Raw genomic sequence first — 19,115 nt, forward strand, 5'->3', positions numbered from 1 at the left:
GTTCAAAGAACCATAAAAAAGGAGGCTCAGGAGAGACCTTGTTGATCTGTAAAGGAGGGTGGAGCCAGGTGGGTGTCGGTGTCTTCTCCCAAGTAACAGCTGATGGAAAAAGAGACAAAGGCCTCAAGTTGTGCCAGGGGAGGTTTAGATTGGATATTAGGAAAAATTTCTTCATGGAAAGGGTTGTAAAGCCCTGGCAAGGGCTGCCCAGGGCAGTAGTGGAATCACCATCCCTGTCAGTGTCCAAAAAACATGTAAATGTGGCACGTGGGGACATGGTTTAGTGGTGGCCTTGGCAGTGATGGGTTAAGGGTTGGACTTGATGATCTTAGAGGTGTTTTCCAACCTTAATGATTCCCTGATTCTATGAATCTATGGAACAGAGCTGGTGCAGATCCAGCTGCGCTGGTGGAGGCTGCACGGGCTTAAGTGAGATTACCCTGGAGACAGAACCAGGGCATGGAAGTTCTGCAGCTTTGTCCCTTTTGTTTTGTTAATAAGATGTCCTGTATTTGCTGTTTGTTTAAGACACGAGGGAAGCACAGAAGTGGCCTTTATTCCTGGGAGGGGACGGTTACATCCTGGACTGTCAGTGCACAACAACATCCCATCACCGCCTCCGAAGGCTGTGGGAAACGGCCTGAGCTCCTGCAGGCTCAAGGTCCACGTGAGGTCCCCAGAGGTAGGCTGAAGTTCATATCTCACAGCACAGATCCTGTGACCTTTCTTTGATCAGAAAATTCATCTTTAGGGACTCCCTGGCAATATTTTGGGACAGTGGAAAGTCTGTAATACTGATACATGTGGCCCTGTTTTACAGGCAGGTATTTTAAATTTGAAATAATTTCTTCTCTCTTGGGTTTGAGACAGAGAAGGATCTGTGGAGGTAATGAGAGGAATTTCATCTCCAGGGCCTGCATTCAGACCTGTTCCAGGAGTCTCAGGGTTTCAAAAACAAAACCCTTCTGTGGATAGCAACCTGCATCTCATTCCACTCCAGTCATAGAGCTGGAAGGGATCTCTGGAGTCAGTTTGATCTAGGCTGGCTCCTACCCAAAGGCAGGAACAACCCTTTATTCTTCAAGCCCTCTGATGAGGATGGATCCAGAGCGTTCCTACGCAGCCCATTGCTGCTCCTGACTGCTCTAATGATAAGCCAGGCTCGTTCCCCCTGGGAGGCCGAGCTCCACGTTGGGTTGGCAGAGACAAGTGCTCCAGCTGTGTGTGCTTGGACACACAATCCTCACGATTCTTTAGGTCTCTGTCTGGATTCTGTGCATTTGTTGCTCCTCTCCTGGGCTGGTGCCATGCCAGGTGTACCCTCTGCCCTCTCCCTCAGAAGCTTCCTTTAGAAGTTCCTTTCCCTCATGGTCTGTTTGGCTGTGAGCAAAATAACAAAACCCCTTTAAAGAAAAAAGTTTAAAGTTCTGGGACCAAACTCCTTAATCCCCTGTTTTCCTGCAATCCAGAATATTTTCTACCTGTGGACATAAGCAGCAATCACACCCTTCCTTTGGAAAGTCTGATTTTATTTCATTTTATTGTAGCCTTGATAGATCTGAGACACAATTCTTACTCACAGGTACAGTCTGAATGCAAAAGCAGGCAAACAGTGAGGAAAGAGTGGGTTTTTTTGGCAAAAGGGAGAGGCCAGCTGGATGTTCCTTTCATACAAGATCATTCACAAAACATCTCTTTCCAGCCCTGTGGAGACATAGACTTGCACAAATGTCATCTGCGTGTTTCTTTTGGGTGCACCAGGCTGGGAAGTGCTTATGAAAAGCAGCAGCAGGCCCTAGAGCTGTAGCTGAGTGGTATGGTCGGATCCTTTACCCACAGCTCACTGTGGTAATTTTGTGTTTGGGGTAAATATTACACCTACTGTGGTCAGATTACTCGGGCCCTCACTGGTGGGTTGGACACAGAGCTTTAGGGAGAACCTCTGTGCAGAAACCAGACAAGGCCAAATTCAGCATCAGCTCTCTGTCACAGTTACATTAAGGACAGATTTGTCTGTGTGTGACCAGAAGTCTTGGGATGGCTCAGGAACATTCCTGTACCAGATGCTCCCAGAAAACCCCCGGAGTCTCTTCTGGCCCATCTGCACATGTGGTGCCTTCATGGGCCAGCTGGGTGGCTCTCTCTTGAACACCTCTATCTTCTGCTCTTTTTAACACCAGCAGATTCTTCTTAGTGACTGTCTGTGCTATTTTGTCTTGTTTTTCTAGAATAGACGTGAAAATCCTTTTCCTGTGCCTTCTTTGTCACCGGACATTTGCCCACCAGAGCTTACGGTCTCAGGTAAGAGTCCTGCTCAACCACTCTCCTTGTGTGGGGGACAAACAGCTGTGGCTCCTCAAGCTCAGGATGATGAAATTATAAAATCACAGAATCCCAAACTGGTTTGGGTTGGAAGGGACCTTAAAGCCCATCTCATTCCACCCCCTGCCATGGGCAGGGACACCTTCCACCAGCCCAGGTTGCTCCAACCCCCGTCCAACCTGACCTTGGACACTCCCAGGGATGGGGCAGCCACAGCTTCTCTGGCAACCTGTGCCAGGGCCTCACCACCCTCACAGGGAAAAATTCCATTCCAATATCCTATTTAACCTTGTCCTCTGGCAGTGGGAAGCCATTCCCTCTTGTCCTATCACTACATTTTTTTATCAGTGTTTATACTGCTGTAGTGGCATTTAATGGGGTGATAACGAGACTCAGCCTGCTCAGAGAGAGGGAAGGCAGCAGCTTGGCTTATTCAACGAGTAGTAACTATGTCCATGTTTGCCCAAAGTAGCAAAACTCTTTACTAAGGCATTCAAGGACTGAGGTATTCACAGTTCATAAATTCTTCCCCTCTCAGCCTTTGGTTCGTTTGCAGCAGTGCCTTTGCCCATGTCAGACATTCAGCAGGTCCCATCACAGGCCACATTCCCTCTGACTGGAATGGGGGGTCCTCGGACACTCAGTGTGACACCAGGCAGTCAGTGACAGTGGTGACATACACACCAACCCTGGTGCTGAACAGGCAGTAAGGATGCCCTCAGTCGGCCAAACTGGGAAATGGCTTCTGGATGTGGCTAAATCAGACTCCTCTCTACATCCAAACTTCACTTTTTGCTTATTTTCCATGCTGTGTTTTTTCTCCCTGCTCTGGGTCTACTGAGCTCTTACCTTTTGTGGAGAGACCGACTCTGTTCACCCAACAGGGTGGCAGCAGTGGAGGTGAACTCAAATCACCCTGCAGCTTCCCAGATCCCTTAGGAATGGCAGGAAACCTCCATAACCTCTGTGACCCAGAGCCCAGGGAGACAACCTCCTCCAAAATACCCCATATCCCTGTGACAGGAATGTTCTCCTGCCCCGAGGCAAAGATAGGCTTTGCCAATGAGTCTCCAGCAAGTGCTGCCCATCCTTCTTGCAGCCTCAAATCCTTCCCCACGTGCTGCCAGGGCAGTGGCTCTGCTTACAAATCCCTGTGCCTTGTTGTAATTCCCATCTGGAAGGCTGAGAGCAAGCACTGGAGGCGAATCGTGTTCAGTCCCTACCTGGGATCGGTGGCAGATGGAGCAGCCGGTGCTGGGCTGGGTGTGTGCCAGCTCTGCTTCCAGGGTGCCTGTGCCACCTTGGGCAACTCAACAGGCTCTAGCTCTGTCTTCCATGCTCCTCTGGAGAGGCCCTGGGACAGGGATTTGCTCTGTCCTCCTTGCCCTGAGGGTCCTGCAGGTGTCAGGTGGGCTCTCAGGTGGCCACCACGGAGAGCCAGCACTGCCAGGGATGGGGACAGAGCAATCCAGCAAAAGCAGTGACCTAATCACTGCCTGATTTAGCTGGGAGATTGATCCCACCAGGTTTTTACTGTGAAATGCTGAGGAGGCTTCGTGTCAGTGTTGCCACCCATGAAAACAGACAACTGGCTTTGAAAGAGCAGCAGTCAGGCTTGGAGCCTGGGCCAGTGCCTGCTGGTCTCTGGGTGCCTGGTGGATGCCCTGGATGTCTCCATGTCCAGGGCTGACAGCAAAGCCACCCAGAGCTAATCCTGATTAGCCAAGCTGGGAAGGGTGATGGCTCCACCCTTGAACTTGGAGAGGGAAGTGTTGGTGGCCAGTCCAGCAAACCCAGTTGTTACCTCTTGCTGCTCCCAGCTCTGGCAGAGTACATGGATCCCTGGATCAGGAGGATCACATTTGTGCAGCACCTCTGCTGCTCCTTCCTCTTGCACTGGGCCCTGCCCTGATGGTCGGGGGGTGTGGGGAGAAGTGACCCAGAGATTCCAGAGGAGTGGAGTTACTTGGCAAAGAGGGGCCTCCCATGGTGTTAATCAGATCCCAGGCAGACTCAACGAGTAGTAACTATGTCCATGTTTGCCCAAGGTAGCAAAACTCAAATCAGATCCCAGGAAGCAGGAATTGCTTCCTGGGCAAATCTCAGGCCACTGGCATGAGAAGGAATTTTATCACCTGGGCTGAGGGTTTGAGGGTGGGCAGGGGCAGGCACAGCAATCCTGCACCTTTCTGGACTCTGGTGGGTTGTCCCCAGCAGGCAATGCCTTCTGCAGTGCTTTCCCAGGGCATATCCTGGTTCCTCACAGACAAGGGCTAATCATAATGGAAAAGGTGAGGATCCCTCCAGGGGTGGAGGGGCAGGGCTTTGCTCTGGACCCTTTCAGCTGTGCAGCAGTGCTGAGCCAGCTGGATCTTCCAACTCACAACAGCTTTTCCCCAGCACAGCAGCTGCTCTTTCTGCCTCTTTCTCCCTTTGTGGCCACCTCACCATGCATGTGGCTCCTTCTACCCAAAACACTCTGCCTGCCCAACAGAGGGGAAAAGGGCTAAAGGATTTTTGCAGTCTTGAAGAGGGAAAAAATCTTGCAGTGGTGTTTTTCCACATTGCTTTTAATCTGTCCATTCCCATGGGTGTCATGAATTGCTTCAGTTTTGCTTAATCAGTTAGAGCAGATGAGAACCAGGCAGATTTTGTTTAATTCTTTTTTTTTCACAGCTCACCACAACTGCAGGCCCCAAGACTCCACAAAACTCTGTGACTGGAAATTTCCAAAGTGCTATTTTTGCAGTCCAAGGTCCTTGGATGAAACATCCCTTTTTAAACCATGCAGAAACCCAGTTTCAGAAGGGTTTGCCCCAATATCCTATCTTTCCAAGAGTGGCCTAGTTCAGCCTTTCAGAACCGGATTCAGTAAATCCTGATTTTTGTCCTGCTGCACACACATAATATTTCATATAATCAGAGTTCTAAGTTTGCTTTGCAGACATCTCTTTCTTCTACCAAATGCTCCCCCATTAACATTTATTTTTGATTTTTCAGCACCTGCTTCAGCATCTAATCACAAAGCAGCTTCAGGCACCAAACCAAAAGTAGCACTGGATCCCCATATCCGGCTCAAGGATGGGAAACTGGAACTGGTAAGTAGAATGGGTCCCTCTTCCCAAAGCAAGGTGAGCTATGCAGGAAATAGCCCTTCCTCTCTTCAGCTGAGAGTGCTGGAGGTTGACTCCAGCCTCCGAAGGTAAAAAGGAAGAAGGAGTAGTGGAATATCCTGACTGTGTCCAAAGGGGAATTTGGACACACCTTGTCTCCTCTTGGCTATTTCTCAGTGCTCTGGGGGGCTCCAGAAGTCTTCTCCTGGCATTCACACCTCCCTTGGACTACAAATATTTGGTGCTGCCGTTGCTGCTGGGGTGACCACGGGCAGCCTGGTGGGGGCGAGGAGAGGCTGAGATAGGAGACATGTCATCGGGGATCCAGCTAGAACTGCTAATTCTTTCAGCATTTTATGGAGAACCCGCTCTATGGGCAGAGAGCAGAGCTGCCCACTTGCTCACCGAGACCCGGTGAAGGGCAGAGTGCCCTGGGGGGCCGTGTCCCTGTCTGGTTTGGGGTGCATGTCCCCCCGGGTTCTGCTGGGGTTCGGGGGGGACAGCGGGAGCAGGGTCCCTCGGGCAGGGTCCCTCGGTGCCGGGGGACACCGCGGTGGCCCCGATGTGACGAACTTCTGCTGCCACCTGACGGCGGCCCAGAGCTCGCCCTCGGTGCTCCCACCTCCCGGGAGGGCAGAACTCCTCTAAGCCCGCCCAATTCTCCTACAGCGGGATTTAGGCCCGCATTTTGCAGCGACCCCCGCCCGTCGTAGCTACGGAGCAGCTCCTCTGGGTAGGAGGAGTGGGACGCCGGGTTTCGCCTTTCGAAAGCCCGTGTTACACACGGGCACTGCAGCGGTGACAGGGTCGGGGGGTGGCACCGACAGGCACAACCTGGGGTGGTTTTGGGGTGGCCAAGCCACCCAGCACCCCAAAGTGTGGGAGCCGGCCTGGGAGCCTGCAGCACTGCCTTGCACAGGGGGCACAGGAGCAGCAGTGAGAGACCAGACGGGTCCCAGGGACTCGCTCGTGATGGAAACGTGAGCGAGGATTCATCGCCCGCCCCTTCCCAGGGGGCCTCGTGTGAGGAGCTGAGCAGGAGCTGTGTGTGCAGCCTGGACAGGGCAGTGGTTCATTCCAGCTCTTTCCCAGGGTCTGCTGAGCTCCACTTCGTCCTTTAAAAGCTTTTAGTTCGCTGCCGCCCGCAGTGAAGTGGGGCTTGCACAGGTTTATCTGCTCTCTGTGGTGCCCTGGGGTTCAACTGATAAATATCAGTAGAAGTCAGGGCATCAGGAGTAATGAGAGGGCAAAAGATGAAGCGGAGAAGCAAAATGTTTGAATGTCTCCTCTCACCATGGGAAATACTCTGAGAAGAGCTTTTATCTTCCTGGTCCTAAACACAATTCCCAGGCAGCAAGAGAAAGGAGAGGAGAGGCCAAGCTCTTTCCAGATGAGCCTTGCTAAACTCCACTGGCTATGAATAAAAGCCCTGACAGCACATCAGAGCTGCAAATCTGACTGCAGTCTGTAGAGAACGTTCTTGGAAGGACGTGAACATGTCCCTGTCTTCAGGAACAGACATTTCTGTACACATGTAGGAAAGGAGAGACTGGAAACCCAACCAAAGCCTGCTTCTTTGGGAGATGCCTTCTGGAGAGCCAACTCCAGGAGAAACCCAGCACCAAGTGTCTTCCCAGTGCTTACTCCAAAGAGTTGCTTTTCCAGTATTTTTCTTTTTAAAGGCTCCTTGTTTCTGCTCAAGGTTCTGCGGTACCTTGGCCTGGATGTGACCGAGGAGAAGAAGAGGCAGTTGCGGCAGAGCCTGACCACGGACTCGCAGGGGATGGTGGCCTACGGAGGTGAGTGGGACCTGGGCTGGGTCTGGGGAGCTTTGCTGGCAGATAAGAAAGGAGAGAGGCAGCAGGTGAGACCCTGCCTGGGCACTGATGGAGCCTCAAAACAGTTAAGAAAAGTCACAAACACAAAAAAAGGCATTTGGTAGAATCACAGAGTGGTTTGGGTTGGAAGAGACCTTAAAGCTCATCTCATTCCACCCCCTGCCATGGGCAGGGACACCTTCCACTATCCCAGGTTGCTCCAAGCCCTGTCCAACCTGGCCTTGGACACTTCCAGGGATCCAGGGGCAGCCACAGCTTCTCTGGGCAGCCTGTGCCAGGGCCTCACCACCCTCACAGGGAAGAATTTCTTCTTAACATCTAATCTAAACCTACCTTTCAGTTTAAAGCCATTCCCCTTGTCCTATCAGATATAAAATCAGACTAAAATAAAAGTTGCTGCAAGGGCTCACTTAAAATCCCAGCTTTCCTAGGAGAAGCTGACCAGAGGACACACAGAAAATAAAAGCCAGCTCTGCTTTCTGTGACCTGCCAGAGCATGTCTGACCCACAAAGTCTGCTCCCCAGAAGGTTCTTAGTAAAAATCCAAAGCGATCAGCAATGTCCCCACCAGACAGAACAGACACAAGGCAACTTGGACCAGTGTTTTTGTGCTGAGCGAGGGCTGGGACACAAAACCACGTGAGGCCTGTGCAAACCTCATGAGGTTCAACAAGGCCAAGTGCAAGGTTCTGCACCTGGGTCAGGGCAATCCAGAGCATGGATCCAGGCTGGGCAGAGAACGGATGGAGAGCAGTTCTGGGAGAAGGATCTGGGGGTGCTGGTGGGTGAGGGGCTGGACATGCCCTGGCTGTGTGTGCTGGGACCCAGAAATCCCCCGTGCACTGGGCTGATCCCACAGCGTGGGCAGCAGGGGAGGGGGGGATTCTGCCCCTCTGCCCCCTCAGGTGAGACCCCCCTGCAGAGCTGCCTCCAGATATGGGGGAACCAACAGCACAAGGACGTGGAGCTGTTGGAGAGAGTCCAGAGGAGGCCACGGAGATGCTCCAAGGGCTGGAGCCCCTCTGCTCTGGAGCCAGGCTGGGACAGCTGGGGGGGTTCCCCTGGAGAAGAGAAGGCTCCAGGGAGACCTGAGAGCCCCTTCCAGGGCCTAAAGGGGCTCCAGGAGAGCTGGAGAGGGACTGGGAACAAGGGATGGAGGGACAGGCCAAGGGGGAATGGCTTCCCACTGCCAGAGGGGAGGGTTAGATGGGATATTGGGAAGGAATTGTTGGCTGTGAGGGTGGTGAGGCCCTGGCACAGGTTGCCCAGAGAAGCTGTGGCTGCCCCATCCCTGGAAGTGTCCAAGGCCAGGTTGGATGGGGCTTGGATTCACCTGGGCTAGTGGAAGGTGTCCCTGCCCGTGGAAGGTGTCCCTGCCCATGGCAGGGGGTGGAATGGGATGATCTTTAAGGTCCCTTCCAGCCCAAGCCATTCCATGATTCTGTGATTCTGTGACTGGAGGTTCTGGCATTCAGGTGCCACCTCCCTGATGGCTCCCATCTGTCCCACACAGCCCCTCTTGGCGTGCTTTCTTTCACATCTGAAAGCAAAATGAATCTGGATTTTCAGACTTGTCAATTTAACACCTTTTCTAAGTGCTGAACTCACCAAGTTGACTTTTTGTTTAAATCAGCAACATGAGAAATGGCAGCAGGAGGCAGGTGCAGGTCAGGGAAATGTAGGTTTGGCTTAAAGTTTTGAAACTCCCAGAACCACAATCATGAAAATTCCCCTCTGAAAATATCTGGGGGTTTTGGGTTTTAAAAGTAGGTTTTTTCCATTGGATAAGAAACAAGAGTCTGATAAAGATTGCCAACAACTCATTTAAGCTTGATGGGATTGCTGAGGAACCCGGGAGTGTTAGAGAGGACTGTTTGGCATCTCCAAACCCTCTCTGATTGGCATCAGTGGTGCCCCAAAATCAGTGGCATTTTCTCCTAACACAAAACACTTTTCTCTTTTAGCCTGGTAAAAACTGCTTGTTTCTCACAGATGTTCTCCAAGCACTCAGGGATCTGATGCAGGAGGAGCTGGACGAGGCTGGTCTGGATTCCAACTCCATGCTCTTCACACAGCACGAAGTGGCCAATTTGCTGGACACATCAGCTTTTCATTCCCCGGTCAGTCAGTCCAAAGCTCTTCTTTGTGAAATCCATGGAATTCTGAGATGGGAAAAGCTAAATTGCCATTTTCTGATTGTCCTAGAGTTATAAAGAGAAGGCAGAACTATGCATTAATCATTTTGATTATAGGAAATGCTATAAAAGACCTCAAACTACTCATTTTTAATAAGGAAATAATAACATCTATGGGATAATATGAGGAAGCAGCTTGGCAGTGATGCAGAAGGAAAAATAGCCGTAATTAATCAATATTAGCTAATTTCATTTGGTTCACAAAATGAAAATTCACTGTAAGACAACTATTGAACAATGACAGGGATCAGAGAGTGAAATCCTGTGGTGTGAAAAAAAACCCCTGGTGTTGAATTATTTAATGTGCATTTTTATCTTTTGCATAAAAAGGCTGACTCCTTCCTGAAGTGGTTTGGATTGGATGTGTGATGAGTCTGTCCCTCTCCTTGCAGACCTTTGACTCTCTCAACTGCAATGGCAACGAGGACCTGGAGCAGCTGCAGCTGGAGATGACGGATCTGCGGCACGAAGTCCGACGGCTCAAGGTGGAGCAGCTTTCCTGGCTGGGGCCTTCTCTTGAGGTTGTCCACGGGGTAATGGTGTGGCCTGTTCCTCTTGAGGAGTCGCCAGTTTGCATTCTGTGCATTCCTTGTCACAGAGGAGCCTCTCACCCTCCGCTCTCCTTAATTGCCTCTTTCTCACTCTCAACTTCAAACAAAACCTTATTTGTACTCAAAGTCTGCAGTCCCTTCCTAGAAGAGTTAATATATTTAAAAATACCAAAGAGTGCCTCACGAGTCATTCAAGTTCATGATAAACAGAAGGAACCATCTGGGCTCCCACCCTCTCTTGGCTGCAGATCCCCAGTGAGGCTGTCAGCACCATGCTTGTGTCCAAGGGGGTTTCTGCAGACCTGCAGTTCACAGGCCAAAAAAGCTTTCCCTGTGGTGGGGAGAGTGCACAGAACTCCCTCTGTAAAATAATATTCTGGTGGGTAGGGGCTACAAGACCAGGGCATTTTCTAGAGAACATCCTGTCACTTGTTGCTGCTAACCCAGTGAAAATATTTGCTGTAGTCTCTCCTGAAGGAGGTGGAGAACAGCAAGAAGTCAATGGAAGATGAGCTTCAGAGGCTGAACCAGGTTAGTGAAGGGGTTTCTGGGGCCCTTAGGATGAGTTTGGTGGTTGGCAGCTGAGGGGGATGTGGTGAGTTCACCAGAACTTCTCACTGCTTCCAGAAAGCTCTGGGGTTCCTCTCCGAGAACCGGACGCTGCACAACAAGCTGCAGATGGCCGAGGTGGTGCAGAGACAGGCCCACAGCGCCGAGCAGGACTACGAGGAAGTGATCCACTTGCTGGAAGCTGAAATTGCAGAACTGAAGATGCAGCTGGCAGGGAAGAAAGCAAAACACGTCTCTGAAATAGAGGTAATGCAACCCCCCAGCCTGGGAAAGCCCCACAACCTTACAGACCCTTCTGTGGGTTCAGAGAGTCATGGAATGGTTTGGGCTGGAAGGAGCCTTGAAGCTCATCTCATTCCACCCTGCCGTGGGCAGGGACACCTTCCACAAGACCAGGTTGCTCAGAGCCCCATCAGACCTCGCCTTGAACACTTCCAGGGATGGGGCAGCTACAACTAAGGTTCCCCTCCTTCTTTTTATACAGGAGAAAATGAAATAGCACATAGATCATTTGTTGTGTGTGACCCCAGGGCCAACATGCTCTCTGGGTCCGTGTTATAATTTGCATCATTCCCACTGTCCCTTCCCAAAGGACGCTGCTTTTGTGTGTAGCAAATGTCATAAATTGGTGCTTCCAAAAGCCAAGGCTGCAGCATCACCACCACTTCTCTCTTCCTTCTGTGTCCCTGTGTCAGGAGGACATCCTGGAGCTGAAGAGGCAGCTGTCCCTGGCCGATGGCCAGCTACGGAAATCAGAAGTCTCACGGAAGCGCCTGGAGATCTGCAATAGGAAACTGCTCCTGTTTGTGCAGGTGAGGTGTGGAGCCACCTCGGTGCTGTGCCATCCTGCAGCCTCCCACCTTAAGGGGGACTTTGCAAGTCCAATGAACTTCCTGCTCCATAAGCAAGAGGGTTTTTTTTTTCCTACCTCACCCTAAAAAGACACTGTCTGTTGGCTGAGAGGAACCAGGGGATGAACTCGTATATCTTCACATCCCTAAGAGCCATGTCAGCTCCGTGGGGCAGGTTTTGCTGGTGGCTCTGCTCTCCCTGGCTCACCAGCCCCACCGGGATGTTCTGGTTGAGGCTGTTCCAGGAGCTCTGCTGTTGAAATCATCCCTGCAAACCTTCCCTGGGTAGAGCTGCTCGTTGCTTCTCTACAAACTTGAAGAGTGGTTTTGTTCTTCCAGTGCTTCCCCCCCAACCCCAGATTTCCTGAAAAATCCCACACACAATTGGTTCAGTCTTTTAATTGGCTGTTCTTCCACTTCACTCACTGTATTGGGAATACCAGTGTGTGTAATCAGTAAACTGGCCAGTATGAGAGGCTCTAATCCTCAGTATATCTGCTGTGGCTTCTACTGGCCTGTCCCAAGAGCTCTTCAAATCAAGAGGAAACAGTGGAGCAAAAGGCAATGTAGATGCTGTGTCCTCTGCTCCAGAGAAGGAAGAATTAAAATGCCTCCAGATGGGCAGCACTACGTGCTGGAGCCTGTGCAGTTTGGGGTCAGACTTTGGAAATGTATTTAACTTGACCCCAGGGTCAAACATCACAGGATTTTGAGCACTGGACCAAAATATCTTCCTTTTTCATCCACCCCTCAGTAGTGTCTGGGAAGTCATGACCCATGTATGTAATGAGAGCTTACACGTGCAGGTACAACCCAGAATCCAGGGATTGCTGGCAGCAGTGATCAAGGCTTGCTGAAATATAGCCTGCAAAAATGTTCTTTGGAAGAGGATTTTTGTGTTGCATTTCATGTATTTTAGCACTGGCATTAAAATGCAGGATTCAGATGTGTCTGTGGATTTGCATAGGCTGCAAATGTTGCCTGAGCTGCAAAAGGCCTTGAGATATTCCCTTCAAGGGCAATGAATAAGCAGAAGCTGATTACTGTCATATTAAATCTGATCATCAGGAAAAACCCATGGGGTTTGTTCTCAGGAATTATTCAGTCCTACAAGTTTGAAATCTTTTTTTTTTCTTTTTTTTTTCTTTCTTTTTTTTTTTTTTTTTTGTTGTTGCATGGCAGAACGTTCACAAGGTCCTGAGCACACCCAGTCCTTTACCAGATGAGAAAAGGTAGGAGATGGCTCCTGGGAATGGTGAACAGCAACATGAAATGTCCTTTTCTGACCTTTCTCAGGGGAAGGTGCTTCACACGTAACCTACCCAGAGTTTCTAAACACGCTTTGGAAGTGAAACTATGGGAGAAAGATGATCTGGGGGCTGCTGGTGGGTTGGTGCTGGGGGGGTTGGCCTCTGTTCAGGATTTTTTGGGGAATGAGTTGCTGAAACACTGCTCTGGTTAAGTTGCTTTGTTAGCAGAGACATTAAGAAGGTTGTTTCAGAATTTTGACCCACCTGCTTTTCCACACATAAACCAGGTTTTGTCTCCAGGAGCATATATCCTTATTTATCAGCAGTTACAGTAGATGAGTGTAAGCAAAGAGCTTCACATGGCTCTCAACTGCATGAATGGCTGCAGAAATAGAGCTTAGGCTCCTGGACTCCCCCCAGCCTGAACCTATGTCCTACCATGTGGGAATAAATGTATCACAACTCTCTGTGTGTTTTTAACTGATTAAATCATTGAAAGCTCACTGTCCCATGGATAATGACCCGCCCCTTTAAAAAAACCATGTTTTAAGAAGGATGGAGAACAGTTTTTAAGTGTGCAGGATGGTTATTTCTAATGTAATGAGGGGAAAATACTTTAGAGAAATTCTAAAGAATACTTTGATATCTGTCTGTAACAAAACAGTGCAAGTCTGTCTAACAGAGAGTCTCCCATGCTGCCGAGGGGTTGAGATGCAATCCCCCTTGAACATCCAGAATTTATGTAGCACATCCCTCATGAGAGGCTGGCCAGGATTTTCAATGACCCTTCCATGACAGAAGTATTGATGGCACTTTCCATATTTATAAGCGTCAACAATGCAACAGAAGAGGATAAAACAGATGCAGTCTCAGACACATCTCTTCCATCTTCAGATCTTGTTGACCTCTTGCTGTCAGAAGCTAAAGAACTGTTAGCACCAATCCTCTCCAGCAAGGATGGTAAGCACTAAATTCACTGGAGAAACCTGAATCCAAGCAGGTCTCAGGGATGTCTGTCAGTGTCAGGGATAGTTTGCACCACCTTCCACAACTTTTGCCATACCTCCCATACATGTACCTGATTGTCTCATGCAAACAGAGATGGAATTGCCCTCCCTGTATCCATGTGACTCATCTTGGAATCTGAAATGCAGACTTGCAGGGTAAGGAGTCAAAGGTGCCACTTTGTGCTCAAGCCCACAGGAAAGTGAAAAAAAAAATATCAGGAAGGAGGGTGGTTTCACAGAATCATAGAAATGCTGGTTGGAAGGGACTGCTGGAGATCAGGAGTCAAATCTTCTGCCCCAGGTAGGACCACCCCACTAGATGGGATCTGCAGTGGCTTTAGCCAGCTTTAGTTCAGCCTCCCAGGGTGTTGATCCACAGCCTTCCAGGATGATGTGTTCCTTCACTGAGGAAGGTTTTCCCAGCACCCAGCCTGAACTGCCCCAGGGCAGGATGTGGCCACTGCCCCCAGTTACAGTGTCTGCACTGCCAAGAACAGCTTGGCTCCAGCATCCTTCTCACTGCCCCTGCAGAGGCAGTGCTGTGGCCTCTCGGCCTCCTCTTTGCCAGGTCAGACACACCCAGCTCCCTCAGCCCTCCCCAGCCTCTCCTTGCAGGTAAGGAGCCCTGGGGCTCCCACTGCTGGACCCCATCCAGTTTTCCAATAGCTTTGAACTAGGGATCCAGCCCTTCCTTGTGCCATCCAGGTCTGGCTGCAGCGATGCTGAGCAGAGGGAACAGTCAGCTCCCCATTTCCTTGGCGTACAAACCAGCCACACTGATGAGAAAATCAGAGAAAAGCCATCCAGCTCCATGGGAGTCTGGATTAACTTCCCTAGACTGGGACTCTGAGCTAGTCCATGAGCCATAAACAATTCTTGGCAGCAGTTATTTGGCCCCACTTGTCTCCTTCCACACCAAATGAGTTTCTGATCTCCTTTGTGTCATGACCAGGTGAGCAAACAGCCCCAAACAGGTCTTTGCTCTTTGATGCTCTTCACCAACTCAACATGGCCATGGCCCAGCACTGGATTTCTCTCAGGGAAATAATTGTAGCCTGTCAGGAGCACCTCTGACATATGAGTGTGTCAGCATTTTCCAAGTTCCTGCCTCATTTAAAGGGGAATTATCATAATGTTCATAATGTAGCAGCACATTGGGCATGTTTTCTAACCCTTCACTTACACTTGGCTGTGTGCTTCCATTTGCAGCTCTGCCATGGGACAAGGACCAGTGCCTGCCTGCTGAAGGAATCCCAAATTACAAGGAGTAGGTGTCAGAACCCTGGTCTGTAATTTTGACAACGCACATACTAAAAATTCCTGTTTTGTTTGTTGGAGTTTTTTTAATCAAAACTGTTGCTTGACAACTTTTAATCAGATAGAGGCCTCCAGATGCCATGTCAGAGAAATACATCCCTTTCTAGACAGCAAGAGACTTCCTGCCCTGTACAGTGAAGGATGCTGTGAATTCCTGGATCTCTCTTTTGTTTTCTAAAATGTTGTTATTCCTTCAGGCCAGATGGGGATTTGTGGCTCTGTGGCTTGTCTAGCTGGCATTTTTGTAATGCATAAGGGAAAAATCATCACTGAATGTGTTAATCTTTCATGCTGTGGTATCAGGATGCTGTCAAGCCCTGGCCAAGGAGAGCAGGATGACATGGTTTTGTTTGAACCTTAAATTTCCCTAAAACCTCTTAAATGGCTTATATTTAACAGAGCTGTATCCTAAAGTTATCTGCTGAAAGGGCACTTTAAGACTTAAATGTCTCCTACTACTGTCTGAGCTGATCACCTTAGCTCAAACTGAAGACTTGCCAGCACAGTTCTTCAGTTAGGTACAAAATAGACATTTGAAAACCACAATTTCAAGGTTATAAAAAGCATTTTCAGACAAGACAGATGGCCAGCACAGACCACTAGCCAGGCAAGATCCGTGGCCTCCTCTTCTTTCCCAAGTAACCAGTGCTGTCTTCACATTGTCCTCTGTGTCCTCCTGCCAGACCACCTAACCCCTATTTCTCCTCTCCAGCCACCTCCATCAGAAGACCACGTGGCCCCCTCCTGCGAGCCAGACCAAGAGTGATGAACCACAGCCACCGAGTCCAGCGGAGCTGCCGAAGAAGCCGACATAAATGTCCCACAGCTTGGTCGTGCTCACACCACAGGTGCTGCTGTGCTGGGAGACGGGAAGGACACCCCATGGGCACCTCTCCAGGCAAAGCAGACTGAGAACAAGCTTCCTGACATGAGATTAACTCTTCCTCACTCTCCGAGACTTTTTCAGCGACCTCCCCTGCGCGCCTACCTCCGAGTTATCATACAAGGCTATTTGCTCACGGTTCTGCAGCTTTATAGGAAAAGTATTCTCAAGAGGCTCCAGGGGCCTGGATTTCAGTGGCAGCCTTTTAGAGCTTGTATTCTGGGTAGTAAGAGGAGCATGAACTCTCCTGAGGGACTCAGGGGTCTCCAACAGACTCCTTTTGGTATTTCAGATGGAAAACCAAAGTCTATTTAGTGACTGTAATCAAAGCAGCTTAATCTGTAGCGTCTTAGCTGTCTTGGGATAGGTACTGCTCTTTTTATTCTTTTTGTATAGCTTATCCCAGCTGCAATGCTTGAAGAGGAAAGCACCATCTCAGCCAGTTGTTGGACCAAGAGCACAGAGATATCCAGCGGGACGGTCCAGTGACAACGGACACCGTCCCGGAATGTGAGAGGGGACATAGTGGACATAGTGAACATAGCTCAGTAAAGGTCCATGGTGTCACTGAGAAATGAGATACACATGATGCAAGACTGTGCTGTGAGAGGGCAGTTAATGGGGCACAGATCTGAGATGAACAGAAGGTCTGGAAAATAAAATGGAAACACTTCTCAAAGGTGTTTGCTCTCTGGGCTGTGATTGCAGTGGTTGTGTTCAGAGTCTCTGAGACAAAGACACAGCCTGAGTCCATTTTTCCTCCCTCTGATTTTGGCAGCTCCTAGTGAGATGCATTGAGAAGCTGCAGGGAAATGGGGTGCAATCTGGCTTTTACAAATAATTTGTTAAGATTACTTCAAATCTCCTTTGTGGGGGTTCAAAGCATGTGGATCCTTCATAGCCTAAATTAAAGGCTTAGGAAAAATCATGACCCTCACCAGTATCTACTGCACTGCTAAACCAGTAAGTGTGTGATGGAATATATCCCATAAATAACCAGTCTGAAATGTTGGTTAAACTTAATTTCATAGCTTAAAGCAAATAAATCTTGTGAATCCATGCCTTGGGATATAATTTAAAGGACTTCTTTCAAAAGGACACATAATTCTTTGGACCACTCACAAGGAATATTCCCAGGGAGAAGATACTTTCAAAAAATATTCATCCTGGGATAGCTTATGTTTAATAACTCATTCCCCAGTGCTCTCTGCTTCGATGGAATGATAGTAAATACTGGTGTTACCTGTGGGTTTGGCCCTATGGCTTTGTTCTCACCCCCTGTGTTATACAGACAGGTAAGAGGTGCACAGAGCAAAATCTAGTCTCACCAGTTTGGTGCACCCTGACTCCAGAAAAACACCCTGAGTTCCCCTGGGGCAGATCCCAATGTGCTCCTGGCAGTGTGTCTTCAAAAGCATTTGGCCGGGAGCTGCATCCTGGGAGATGTCTCTGGCCACAGCACCAACGAGATTTTGGGATGTAGCAGGGCTGTGCTGTGTCATTCCGTCCACCCAACGGCACTTGAGACACTTGGTAGAAGAGGGAGGAGTTTTGAGGGAAACAGAACTGTTCAGGCTGAACTTACATCTTGCGGAAATGAACAGAAATTTTAATACCAACTGTGAGAATCATGGAATTTTCTCAATATACAAGTACTGAACTCCACCTTCCTGAGTGCTGGAAAGGCACAGCCCAGTCCTGTCCCAGCAGGGACCAGTTATATGGTCCAAAAGAGAATATCCTTGACGCTGCTTCCATAGTCAAGTGATCTGCATTTGAACGTCCCAAGAAAGACTTTGTATCAAAGCATCCCAGTGGGTGAGGGCTTGGATGAGACAGGCACCGTGCAGGTGGTGCTGGCACCTGGCAAGGGGTGAAAACAACAGGATGCTGCCCCAAGGCCGCTGGCTTTGGGGTCTCCTGGGCAGTCTGTCAGCAAAGGAGCCAGGAAGAAATTAACCTTTTCAAAAGCCCTGACAGTTCTGTGCTCTCTGGAAAAGAAATCCTCCATGTTCCCATCAGCCACTGGAGACCCTCGTGTGGAGTGAGGATCAAGCACTGTGTGCTTTCCAAAGCTTTCATATTTCTTATCTGGTTTCCAATATTTTCTTTGAATTTATCATGTTCCTTTTGCCTTTGCTTCGAGCACAGAAAACTTTCTGCTCTCTATTAATAGCGTTGTTACCAACCACTACCTTCGCAGAGCAACGCTCAGAGCTAAGCTCTGCTGAGCACTCTGCTCCTGGAGGTGATGCTGATTCCAGTGACCCAGAATAACAAACCTGTGTCATGCTTTACTCGCAGGCAAGTGGAATCAGGCAGAACTCAGGGCTGACATCTCCTCACAGAGCTACCGAGAGGCAAAAGGGGAAACGCTAAAGGAACAAACAGCACGCGAGGAGCAGTCACAGGTCACGTCATTGAACAGGATGTGTTTTATTTACGCAGGGCCTGTCTAGCACTGCAAGGGACCCGAATTCTGAATTCATTTGCAATATTTTAGCTTGCTCGTAAGGCTGTGGAGATGTGCTGCTGTCACAGTGTGCTGTGTTTGTCTCAGAGTATCTGTCTCAGAGGGTCCCAGCGTGACTGCACAGAAATGAGGAGGAGTATTTGTGATAAAAACGAGTCCTGCATGGTATCAGATCATCCTGAGTGGCCTCCCAGTACCTGAAGGGAGCCTACAGGAAAGATGCAGAGGGATTTTTCACAAGAGGATGTAGTGACCGGACAAGGGGGAATGGATTAAAACTGAAAGAGAGAAGGGTTAGGTGGGATATTGGGAAGAAATTCTTCCCTGTGAGGGTGGTGAGGCCCTGGCACAGGTTGCCCTGAGAAGCTGTGGCTGCCCCTGGATCCCTGGGAGTGTCCAAGGCCAGGTTGGACAGGGCTTGGAGCAACCTGGGCTAGTGGAAGGTGTCCCTGCCCATGGCAGGGGGTGGAACTGGATGATCTTTAAGGTCCCTTCCAACACAAACAATTCTGGGACTCTATGATAAGATGGAAAATGGCAAATATTTTATGATCTATGTGAGAAAATGCAGAGTCCCCGTAAACAGAAATAACCAAGCATGTTCAACACATCCCATGTGATAAACTCATAAAGATACATTTAAAGAGCATCAGCAGGGTCAGATGTTGAGCTGGAAGATTTGGGGGTTAACCATCAGTGATGTGATGGGTTTATTTTGTATTTTTCTTATGCAAAGAGAAATTCA

General features: G+C 49.4%; 1 protein-coding gene across 2 annotated transcripts in view; it reads left to right on the top strand.

The window, feature by feature from the left end:
* LOC127467917 (syntaxin-binding protein 4-like) overlaps positions 1 to 16,841 on the top strand; it is a 47,420-nt gene extending 30,579 nt beyond the window's left edge. For both annotated transcript variants that reach the window (XM_051780527.1, XM_051780533.1), the window contains exons 10-22: positions 529 to 682; positions 2,229 to 2,301; positions 5,323 to 5,420; positions 7,138 to 7,234; positions 9,266 to 9,393; positions 9,861 to 9,953; positions 10,485 to 10,550; positions 10,647 to 10,835; positions 11,285 to 11,401; positions 12,623 to 12,672; positions 13,520 to 13,650; positions 14,907 to 14,964; positions 15,727 to 16,841. In XM_051780527.1, the coding sequence (XP_051636487.1) occupies positions 529 to 682; positions 2,229 to 2,301; positions 5,323 to 5,420; positions 7,138 to 7,234; positions 9,266 to 9,393; positions 9,861 to 9,953; positions 10,485 to 10,550; positions 10,647 to 10,835; positions 11,285 to 11,401; positions 12,623 to 12,672; positions 13,520 to 13,650; positions 14,907 to 14,964; positions 15,727 to 15,829 (1,357 nt within the window). In that variant the 3' untranslated portion in view covers positions 15,830 to 16,841. The remainder of the gene's footprint in view (positions 1 to 528; positions 683 to 2,228; positions 2,302 to 5,322; positions 5,421 to 7,137; positions 7,235 to 9,265; positions 9,394 to 9,860; positions 9,954 to 10,484; positions 10,551 to 10,646; positions 10,836 to 11,284; positions 11,402 to 12,622; positions 12,673 to 13,519; positions 13,651 to 14,906; positions 14,965 to 15,726) is intronic.
* The last annotated feature ends 2,274 nt before the right edge of the window (positions 16,842 to 19,115 follow it).

Source organism: Manacus candei, unplaced genomic scaffold (genome assembly GCF_025592945.1).
Source record: "Manacus candei isolate 608988 ecotype Guabito, Panama unplaced genomic scaffold, ASM2559294v1 h1tg000002l, whole genome shotgun sequence".
In the NCBI taxonomy this organism is placed as follows: domain Eukaryota; kingdom Metazoa; phylum Chordata; class Aves; order Passeriformes; family Pipridae; genus Manacus; species Manacus candei.